This window comes from Perca flavescens, chromosome 5, assembly GCF_004354835.1.
Source record: "Perca flavescens isolate YP-PL-M2 chromosome 5, PFLA_1.0, whole genome shotgun sequence".
Classification (NCBI taxonomy): domain Eukaryota; kingdom Metazoa; phylum Chordata; class Actinopteri; order Perciformes; family Percidae; genus Perca; species Perca flavescens.
Window position 1 is genome coordinate 8,954,647 of NC_041335.1, and position 10,236 is coordinate 8,964,882.

General features: G+C 42.4%; 1 protein-coding gene across 1 annotated transcript; it reads right to left on the minus strand.

The window, feature by feature from the left end:
• Positions 1–4,864: 4,864 nt before the first annotated feature.
• LOC114555396 (P2Y purinoceptor 4) lies at positions 4,865–9,724 on the minus strand. Its single transcript, XM_028577763.1, has 2 exons — positions 9,370–9,724; positions 4,865–5,894 (listed from the first exon to the last, which is right to left on the minus strand). Exons 1-2 carry the CDS (start codon positions 9,722–9,724, stop codon positions 4,867–4,869), a joined length of 1,383 nt encoding a protein of 460 aa, XP_028433564.1. The 3' UTR covers positions 4,865–4,866.
• Positions 9,725–10,236: the final 512 nt, after the last annotated feature.

Below are 10,236 nucleotides of genomic sequence, written 5' to 3' on the forward strand. Positions count from 1 at the left end.
ACTGTCAAAGAGAAATCTCAATCATTCCAAATCTTGCAGAGATGGAGAGTGTAGGTATATGTAAGGAGATAACATAGGCGCAGGCTAATTATTGCTAACTAAAATGCTAGTTAACATTAGTAATTAAACTTAAACAGCTAATGTGAGTCGAAACTGCCTGCGAGCTTCTCCTGTACTATACGGTAATTTCTCTACTGTGCAACAGTGCGTGGTTATGACACAATCGTTAGCCTATTTTAACAAAAACCTCTGCTACGAAGCCATAACGTGAGATACAAGGTAATGGAGCCTTTTATACATTGTCATGTTTCTTTAGAAATAAACAATGGCGCCATAGGAGCTACGCGTTCCGAGCAGAAGCTTCCCCCTTGGGGATGATACGCAGCAAAGGGCCGCAGGTCAGACTTGAACTGGGGCCGCTGCAAAGGACTCAGCCTACATGGGGCGCACGCTCTTGTGAGCTAGAGGTCACCCCAACGAGTCGTGACCCCCAAGAATAATATGGTTGGTGACCTATTTTCATTTTTTTCCCATAACCATATGGTGCAGCAATGGTTCCCAACCAGGGGTACATGTAACCTACAGGGGTACTTCTACAGTTGCTAGAGTGTACATGGAGAGTAAACTGTATAGCTCAACTAATTTGAAAACATATAAATTACCATTTGATTAAATTATATCCATATATTAACATTAAGTCAACTGTTAAACATGAACACTATGTGCTGCAGTTATGTAAGAGTGTGTGAAAACTAGTTTGCAAGCAAGCACAGAAGTTTAAACAGGTGGCCAAAAAAAATGACTTAACAGTTCAAATGATTAGCTAAAGTAATGGAAAAACTGTTAAAATAGTTAGCTGAACTGTTAGTAATGCAAGTAATGTTAATGGATAAAGGGTTGAAACATTCAGCTTCACACCAAGTAGTTGCTTAGTATAGTAGTAGTACCATTGCTGATCAAACCAACATTAATATTGACAGTTCACAATATCCAGTTTTATATAATGAATAGTTATACATTTAATACATACATTGGGTATTGATGACAGGCTACGTGAGACAACTCAAGAGGGCTGTGGGTGTACTTCAGACCAAAACATTTTGGGAGCAACTGCTCCAAAGTAGCCTGACAAGCCAGACCCACATCAAGATGTTGGGTCTGGGAACCCACCATTGGCAGGGCTCAATCCGAGGGGTGGGATAAACGGTTGTCTTTCAAATTCCCTCTGCACTCATAGCCAACCAGAGCAACGCTAGTTGATAGCTTAAACTTTTGCCGTATCCGGTCGGCAAAACTCAGAACACATCTTCCTTCTGTGCCTAACTCCAAGTCTTCCAGAGTCGCGGCTAAAGCCGATTCGAAAGACCGCTGTTCGCCAGCAGCAGCAGCCATCTTCTTTGTTTTAATGTAGCAGGGAATTCACGCGGAACCGTCGCAACTCTGCCTTCATTATATTAAGCCCGCCCACCGACTCTATACACGATGTGATTGGCCTGAACAGAATTTGGTTTTTCCAGCTCACAAGCCAACGGAGAGTTGCTGGACCCTGGACCCTGGCTACAAATTACATTTGCTGCCGCTAGGGTGCGTCTAGATTTCTAGGCTAGCCCCAAAGGGCACTTCATCATGTTTTCTCTACTGGAAGGGCACACTAAAGGGAACTTTATCATGCTATATCAACTGTTGAGGCAATTTTGTAATCCCTCTCCAACAATGAGGAATGATACAAAAATCTCTTACAGTATTGCTCAGAGCATGGTTCACAAGACAAAAGTTAGTTTGTAATATGCACACCGATGGAAAGCTGCTTTCTCTCTCTCTTTATACCCTGGATTGGTTCTCCCCCCTCTGGTCGGGATTGGGTCTCTTACTTTTGCTCTCAAGTTAAAGGGCTCATCTGCCAGAGGTGTTATCTTATGTTGACATCCAGGGCAACAATGCCTTAGTTTATGCAATCAGGGCCACGATGCATTCAAGCAAACATTGTAAAGGATTAAGCATTACCAAACACAAGGGACGTTTCGATGATTATATGTGTATCAAATGTAATTTCATTCAAAGGTTACATTGTGCAGAATTCAGCATGATAAAACACAATTTCCCTTACTCTACCACAGGCATCCAAGAGAGTATTTCACATTTCCTACACTGGAAGGGCACCCTTGAAGGCACTTCATCACGTTTTAGAAGGCATTTTGTGTACTTTTTTTCCACTGTAAATGCTAGAGGGCACTTCATATTTTCCACGCTGGAATGGCACCCTACCATAGAGGCATCCAAGCAGGCACTTTTGCAGCGTTCACCCCACACAGTGACATAGGACTGTCTCCAGATGAGACAAAGGTTAGGGAAGCGGCTATGTGCTGCTCTTTATCACATGTGGAAACCGAAACTACCAGTTTGAAACTTCAGGCATAAATCTCACAGTTGTGTGGCTTATGGTTCATTATAGTTCATAAGTCATTATGTACTTATACCCCTTTACACTAAAATAAAGCATTATATACTGGTCTTGACCACTTGAGATCAAATTCAAGACTCTGCTGTAGATAAATGAAACTTGCTATAGTGCATTAATTACCACCAACATCCAGTTTGCTGTTTAATTATGCAGTTGTTATCTATATAGGTAAGCTGTGGGTGAATCATTATGGAAAAAGTAAAACATTACAAGATAATTTTGATTCTGAAATCATATATTTATTTAACATTTTAGGTTCAGTACAAAGAAAGTTAAATCCACGTAACTAATGTACAATTATGGCAATAGTAGAACCACCTTCAATTATTTCATGTTATAAGGAAAGAATAGGAAGTCTCTACACAACTCCAACCCAAAGGGTCCTGAGAAAAGTATCAGGTTTTAAGTCAGGTCAGGATGTTTGGTTGCATAAAGCTTCAAGTTCATGTTAAGTTATTTTCAAATGTAATTTATTAAAAGGGGTGATAGAATGCAAAACTGATTTTACCACAGATTTTTTGACAGTTTAGTGGGTAACTAGGACATACTAATGGCGCTTTTCCATTACATGGTACCTACTCGCCTCGCCTCGACTCCACTCGCCTTTTTTGGTTTTCCATTACGAAAAAAAGTACCTGGTACCTGCTAACAGGTACTTTTTTTAGTAGCTGCTCAGTCAAGGTTCCAAGCGAGCTGAGGCGAGCCGAGAAGGTGACGTGAAACCCTGCAGGCTGCTGATTGGTCGGAAAGAAGCGTCACTGAGCACTGCATTGCTAGCGAGAGACGGCATTTTTAAATAGTTTAGCCAGCTGTGTTTTTTTTCTGCCGGAGGCTCCACGCAGAGCTTTCTCCGTAGCATACAAGTGGACTGATGGTTATACTGGTGCGCTGGTGTGTGCATGTGTGATGTGTGTGTGTCGAGTCGCCGTATGTGTGTGTGTGGGGAGCTAGTGAGCGAGGGAGAAGTGAGAGAGTGACGGCGATATCTGTGAGAGAAACAAAGCGAGTAGCGACTCTAGAGTCATATATATGTGACCACGGTGGGAAATCTGGAGCAGTAAACGTTAACTATCTCTTTGATATCATGTTGTTTACGGAGACGGAGAACCAGGAAATGCGTCGGGGATATGTCAATGGGAAAGCAAGCTACTAAGCCACGCCCACGGCAGTCGCTATGACGACCAGCCACGCTGAGGCGATACTAGAATCTGCGAGTCTCTATCTTTGTCACGCCCAAACATTTACATAAGCTACACCACTGATCTGAGGTCGCGCAGATCTCAGAAATTGTATACATTGTTCTTCTGTTATTTTACCATTAAATTCACTTCTGAGACTTTTTTTTAATCGAGAAATCAACTATATAAAGCTCAAATATGGGCCGTTTTACGAAAATGTATAACTTTGCAGTGTCTGAAATATGAGACCTGCTGTTTAGTCTCCAATGTGTTTCTATGTGGTTCGCTCAGCGCGCAGCTCATCTAAATATTCATGAGCATACCATATTTGGAAGAAAAGCTCTTGTTCCAAATAGAGCCATATTCACAGGGTAGTTAAGGGCCTAATAAAATAGCATTCAGGCGATTTTCAGCCCAACCAATGTTACATACCCCATTAGGAGACCTTAAGGAACAGTGTAAAATACCCTATATAGTCATTCTATCACCCCTTTAAGAAATGTCTGCTTTTCTTTGACTGTGCTAAACATATGCATCGATGCGTGTCATGTGCTGCAAGATAGATCGGCAATGCTCAATGGGTTAACGTAATGTTAACCACCAAAAATGGATGAAATAAAGCACAAAATTTGGGTTACCAACGTTTTTTTAAAAGCTGGGTTCGGGTCTTAAAATGAACAATTAAACATTTTGGGAAGAAAAAAAACATTTGATTTCTTGTCGAGAGTAAGATTAGACAGTTTCATTTCTGCACAGAAAATAGAAAGCTACAATCAACATTTAATATCGGTCACACTCGGTTATAGTGCATGAGGGTGCATCTGATAGCCCTCAAATGGCCTCCTCGAGTCCTCCACTTGCCTCCCTTCCTTAGTCCCTCCCACGAGGAGGCACGGGAGAGACGCGAGGAAATCATGGGAGGAAAGAAGCAACGAGCAAATGTGTTTTAGAGTGATGAGACGTCCTTTCCTCTGAAGAGTCACATGAATTCGTCAGCTGTCTGGGCAGAGTTAGCAAGTCCTTCAGCTGCACGGCTTCCGGGAAGGCTGCTCTCGTGTATCCTCGCCTATAGCTCCTCGGTGATACCTCCTTGATGCTCGCTCCTCGGTCCTCGGGGCAGAAATAAGAGCTTTGAGACGGCCTTCACCGAGGAGGGTCAGAACAACTTCCGGTTCAGCCGAAGACCGAGGAGCTATCAAATAAGGGTTATGAGATGCAGCCCCAATGTTACTGATTCGCAGTCATTTCTGAATCAGTTCTTGGCAGACCTTCTCCCTTCCCAATCCTGAAAGACTGGAATGCATCTCGAAAATTTTGTGAACCAAAACAGTACAGCAGTGGATCCAGGCAGCTGTTCACGCCTGCTATAATCCAGCATACATAATACGCCGTCTCGATCTGCAGAAGAACGTGGCATTCTTGCGGGTAGTATTTTTTAACTATCACTGCCACGGTTCGTACCACGTTCAGGGGCAGGAAGCACAGCCCAAATATCACCAGACACAGGGCCATCATCCTCTGAGATTTCACCTTGACATTCAGACCTTTAGCCGTGCTGATGTTGAGGTGAGTTAAGGTGTTCGTCAGACGGCCATAGCAAACAGCTGACAGAAGAAAAGGGAGTAGAAACCCAAAGATAACCAGGATGAAGTTAATGACAAAGTAGGTGTCTGATAGGTTCCTCTGATGGATGGTGAGGCATTGACTGTTACTGCCCTCTTTACTAGGAGGGAGCAATAAAGCGTAGATCAGAGCCTGAATCAGTAGCAGAGACCAAATTCCTGCACACAGATTCCTGACAAACTTCTTCCGTTTCATGCAGGAGCTTCTGTTGTAGCGTACCACGGCTGTGTACCGATGTATGCTGATGAGAGTGAGGAATATGGTGCTGCCGTAGAAATGCGAACTAAGCAGGGCAATCTTGACTTGGCACAGGAACCGACCAAAGGGCCAATCATTGCCCGTGGCAAAGTACACCGCCATCATGGGAGTGACTGGGGTGGCGATGGCGTCGCTCAGGGCCAAGTGGAACTGCAGTGTGGTTCCACAGGTCCAGCGGGGCAACCGGCAGGAGAAGACCCAGAGGCTGAAGGTGTTCAGGAGGAATCCCAGGAAGAAGACCAGGCACAGGAGGACAGCGATGGACACATGCTGGCTCTCCCCCAGACAAGATCTAGAGTCATTGCTGCTGTTCCCAAGCTGTGAGGAAACCGCCAGAGGCTCCATCTTCTCAAAGATCTTCTTGGTTCTTACACCTGCGGGAAAAGAAAAACAGACTTGCTCACGTCAATACCATATACTACAAACGTAACTTTTCATATTAAATCAAAGAACAGAAAGCTGGTTAACTTTGATTTACAAAATAAAATAATACTGTAAGATAGACTTTATTGTCCCAGTGGGAAATTTGCATTGGAAACCACAATGACTGCAGTAGAAAATCACAGCAAAAAACAACAGTAAAAAAGACAACAAATACATTCATAAAAATATTATAATATGGCACACATATTATAATATATAACAGTGATCAACGACAAGAAGCTACGGCATACACATATTTCAGGTGGTGTTGAGGGCAACACGAGTTGGATCACAAAATGATTTTTGGTCTGATTATGGTTTGCTGAAAAATAGCCTGAAGACTGGAATGTTGACGATCTTCATGGCGGGCTGTATAAATTGGGTAATCTGGGCCTTTGACTGTACTCTCATTTTACCAAACCATGCAGAGATACCATAGCGCATAATGCACTCCACTACTGCATTATAGAAACAAGCTGCACCTCTCGATTCACACCAAAGGTTCTGAGCCTTCTCAGGAAGTGCAGGAAAAAAAAACAATGTTACGGCCCAGGAGAGAGGGGTAATATTCTGAGAAAAAACTTTCTAAGATTAATGCCGGGCTCTCAAGTTTTGAACAGAGTTCAGAGTGAGATTTTGGTGGCAGGGGTTTGGGTGGGGAACGGGTCCTGATCTGATATAAATGACATAAATTCGTACAAATAAAATAATGTTTATTTAATTCAGTATTTCTTTGTGTGTTTGTGTGTGTGTGTGTGTGTGTGTGTGTGTGTGTGTGTGTGTGTGTGTGTGTGTGTGTGTGCAATAATTAATACTATGCATTGTCTGGATAAAATATAATGAAATAGCCTAGGCCAAAGGTTTTCACAATGGGGGCCAGGAGGTTGTGCGATAAAAATAAAAGGAAAGAATAGACTAAAAATATTCCAAATTATTATGGGTATTGTTATAAAAGTATTATGGGTAGGCCTATTATAAAATGGGTATTTTTATAAAAAATATAAAACTGTCAGAGTAGCCCTGCAGCCGATTCAACATGTAGCTATAATAATAATAATAATAATAATATATTAATGGGTGCAAAAGCTACCCAGTGTTTCCTCTATGTTGATTTCTGCGCCGCCACACTATCAGAAATAGGGCAGACGCACAACAGGGTTTCCGCTATGTACATGTAGTATATAAAGTCATAATTACACGACTCTACAGAGCCATGTGCTCTATATTATGTCTATGGTGTGCTCTACTGAACTCAAGCGAACTGTCATCCGCTCTCTCTCCCCTCAACTGAACAGTGACAGGACGTCATCACTTGCGAAGTCATGGCAACCAAATAGACAACAGAGCGAGTAAACTTGTCACTCAATCTTAGGCAAAGTCACAAACAGCGACTAAGCCGCAACTGGAAATCCACACTCACTCAGCTGGTGCGTGGCAGGGCCTTCTGAAATCTCTGGGGAACTCACTTGATTCCTCTACCTGTTCCACTGTTTAAAAAATAGCGGCGCAACTTGGTGGGCGTCATCCTGTTATTTTCTCTGCGTGAGAAATACAAGGTGTGGCGTGTGAGCGTGTGAACGGGTTGAAATGTGTGTGTTTCACGCCCAATGCGTGAGACTTGAGAGGTATGTTAATGTTGTAAATTTACGGAAAAAGTACTCAGATATTCTATGAGATTAAAGTGGTACATTTGGAATTGGAATTAATTACTTCTCTGCAAAGTCATCCAGTGGGCCTGATTGGACCCTTTGGCGGGCCGGTTCTGGCCCACGGGCCGTATGTTTGACACTCCTGATGTAGAGAGTGAACAGCATAGGTGAGCTCACACACTCCTGAGGTGCTCCGGTGTTGATGGTCACATGCTCAGACATTGATCTGTTCACTCTGACATGCTGGGTGCAGTAGGTAAGGAATGAATGAACACTTAAAGGGTGAGTCCATTTAAAAAAAAAAAAAAAGGTTTCCTTAGCCCTTCTAAAAACATTTTCCCAAGTAACCTGATGTTGCTTCAGTATGTTGCTCCAGTGTAGCACAGTACGAGAATTTGCGTTTCCTAGGATGGTGAAGGCATGTCCGGCCTGTCCTGCCTCTGATGGGCTAGTCTCGCATTGCCAGACCTTCCTCCACAGCACTGCAGAGGAGGGTCTGACTAGCAGTGGCGCAAAAAGTGGGTATGCGCTATATGCGGCGCATAGGAGCGCAGCACCATGGGGGCGCCAAAGCGATGGTTAAAAAAATTGTTTAAATGTTGCTGATATCTACATTTAGAGTTTTGTTAAACCCTATGGTTCCTACGCAATACATATCTCAATTTTATTAAGGTAAAATAACAACTGGTAAATATAAGGTAGCATGCACAATAAATGACAAGAAGATGGAAAACATAACTTATGCAATAACTCGAAATGATGGAATCATTATTGGATTTAGTTTTATCATTAGCTGTTCATGTCTAGCCTCGTGAGACCGTCCTGATCTCGCGAGCTCCAGTTTTCCACTCGCAGATCAGTCTGGCATCTTGAGGTAGAGAAAATTTGGAGCCGTTCAGCTAACCAGTATTTTCAGACAGCGGTCCAGGAACCTGAAATGGTGTCTTTTATTCCTAAATTCTTGTTACACAAACGGCAAATATCCTTTACCGACATGTTGCTTGCTTGCTGAGCTAACAAGCTATGCTTTGCCTGCAGCAGCAGGGGCGGGCTTGTGGTTGTATTTTCATACGCTTCGTGGATCTGATTGGTTGATTTGGCCCGTCTATCACCAAGATAGGTGATAGACAGATGGTTCATCCAATCAGCTAACCTGTATTTCCGCCCCTTCCCAAAAGTTCTCCAACGGAAAGTTCCCAGATGGATATGCCGAGCAAATGCGAAGCAATCCATCTGGCGGAGTCAGGTTTGTTCATGTCAGCTGTGCTGTCAGACATACTGGCTATAGTTTCATATGTTGAGTGACATGGAAGCTGTAATTACAGTGTCACATCTCTCTCTCTCTCTAAGTAGCTCTCCATATTTATACTTTTTAAAATCCAAAAAGTGAATGTAATTTCAACAACAGCACAACCTTACTGCATAATAGTTGTCTTATCAGATGCCATCACTAGGATAAGAAGCAATAATTATTTTATAGGCACAGTGATTAAATGACAACAGCTTGTCTGACACTGAACTGAGCTCAGACTTGCACAAATAATGTACTTTAAATAATGGGAAATTTACAATGTAAATCCATATAACTCATTTAGAAAAGAAATGCTCTAAATTAATTCTAATATACAGTGTAAATAATCATGGAACAATTAAGGAAATTAACAATCAAGGAAAAAAAACAATTTTGACAAGGATAGTGTTAGTCACTTTAACATGTTAATAAACTCTTGTGTTGTTCTTTCTGCTCTTCCTCAGTCAGGGTTTGTTACTCTGTTACGGGACTGTGAGGATGCGAATCTGCTCAGATGCTTGGCAACAGACACCGCTTTCTCTGGTTTTTCCACACCTTTGTGCTGGGCCAGCGTGATAACAGTCTCCGTTTTCAGCTCCTGCAATGTTGCCCGGATGGATGTCGACTTGCACCTATTGATCACCCCTGCCACTATGTTCTTCCTGAAGGTATAATCCTTGTCCACCTTCAGTGGGGTCACCACATACTGTTGAGCAGACTTGGAGTATTGGTGTTTATGTTGCTCCTCACCTTCTTTTGTTTTAGCTGTCTTCCGGTCCACATTACTGTTGTGATCCATAGCAGCAACCTGCAGACGTGCCTCTGAATGGACTGCACTCATTTCCAGTGACAAATACAGCAGCAGGTACAGACACATTGCATTCCATAATTCCTCTAACTAAAGGCTGAGAATGCCACATAAAATCATGGCCATCAATGCATTCTATTCTGTCCTAGCAGTTGTGTCCTAACAATGCTTAGGCAGATAGCGAACAAGGAAAATGAATGAAGCTGGTTTGACGTCTTCGTAAGTTGGAGATTTATTGAAGAGTTCACTCCAAGCGGTTTTCTTTTTTGTAAAACTAAGGAATACAAACAAAAATATAATTACTAAATAGCCAAATATTCCTTTCCCATTTTCATTCACGCACATATTAGCCTGTGCGTACACACGCAGCTAGCGCTAGCATAAATTACACACGGAAAGAGAATGAGCTACGTTAACGCTTAATAACTATTATATTATCACATAAGTGTTAATTATGATATCTGCATACAACAACCAAAAGAACACTTACGGACGTGCTACTCCAAGGATCCGACATGTATAGAACAGCCGTACAGCAGTATTTC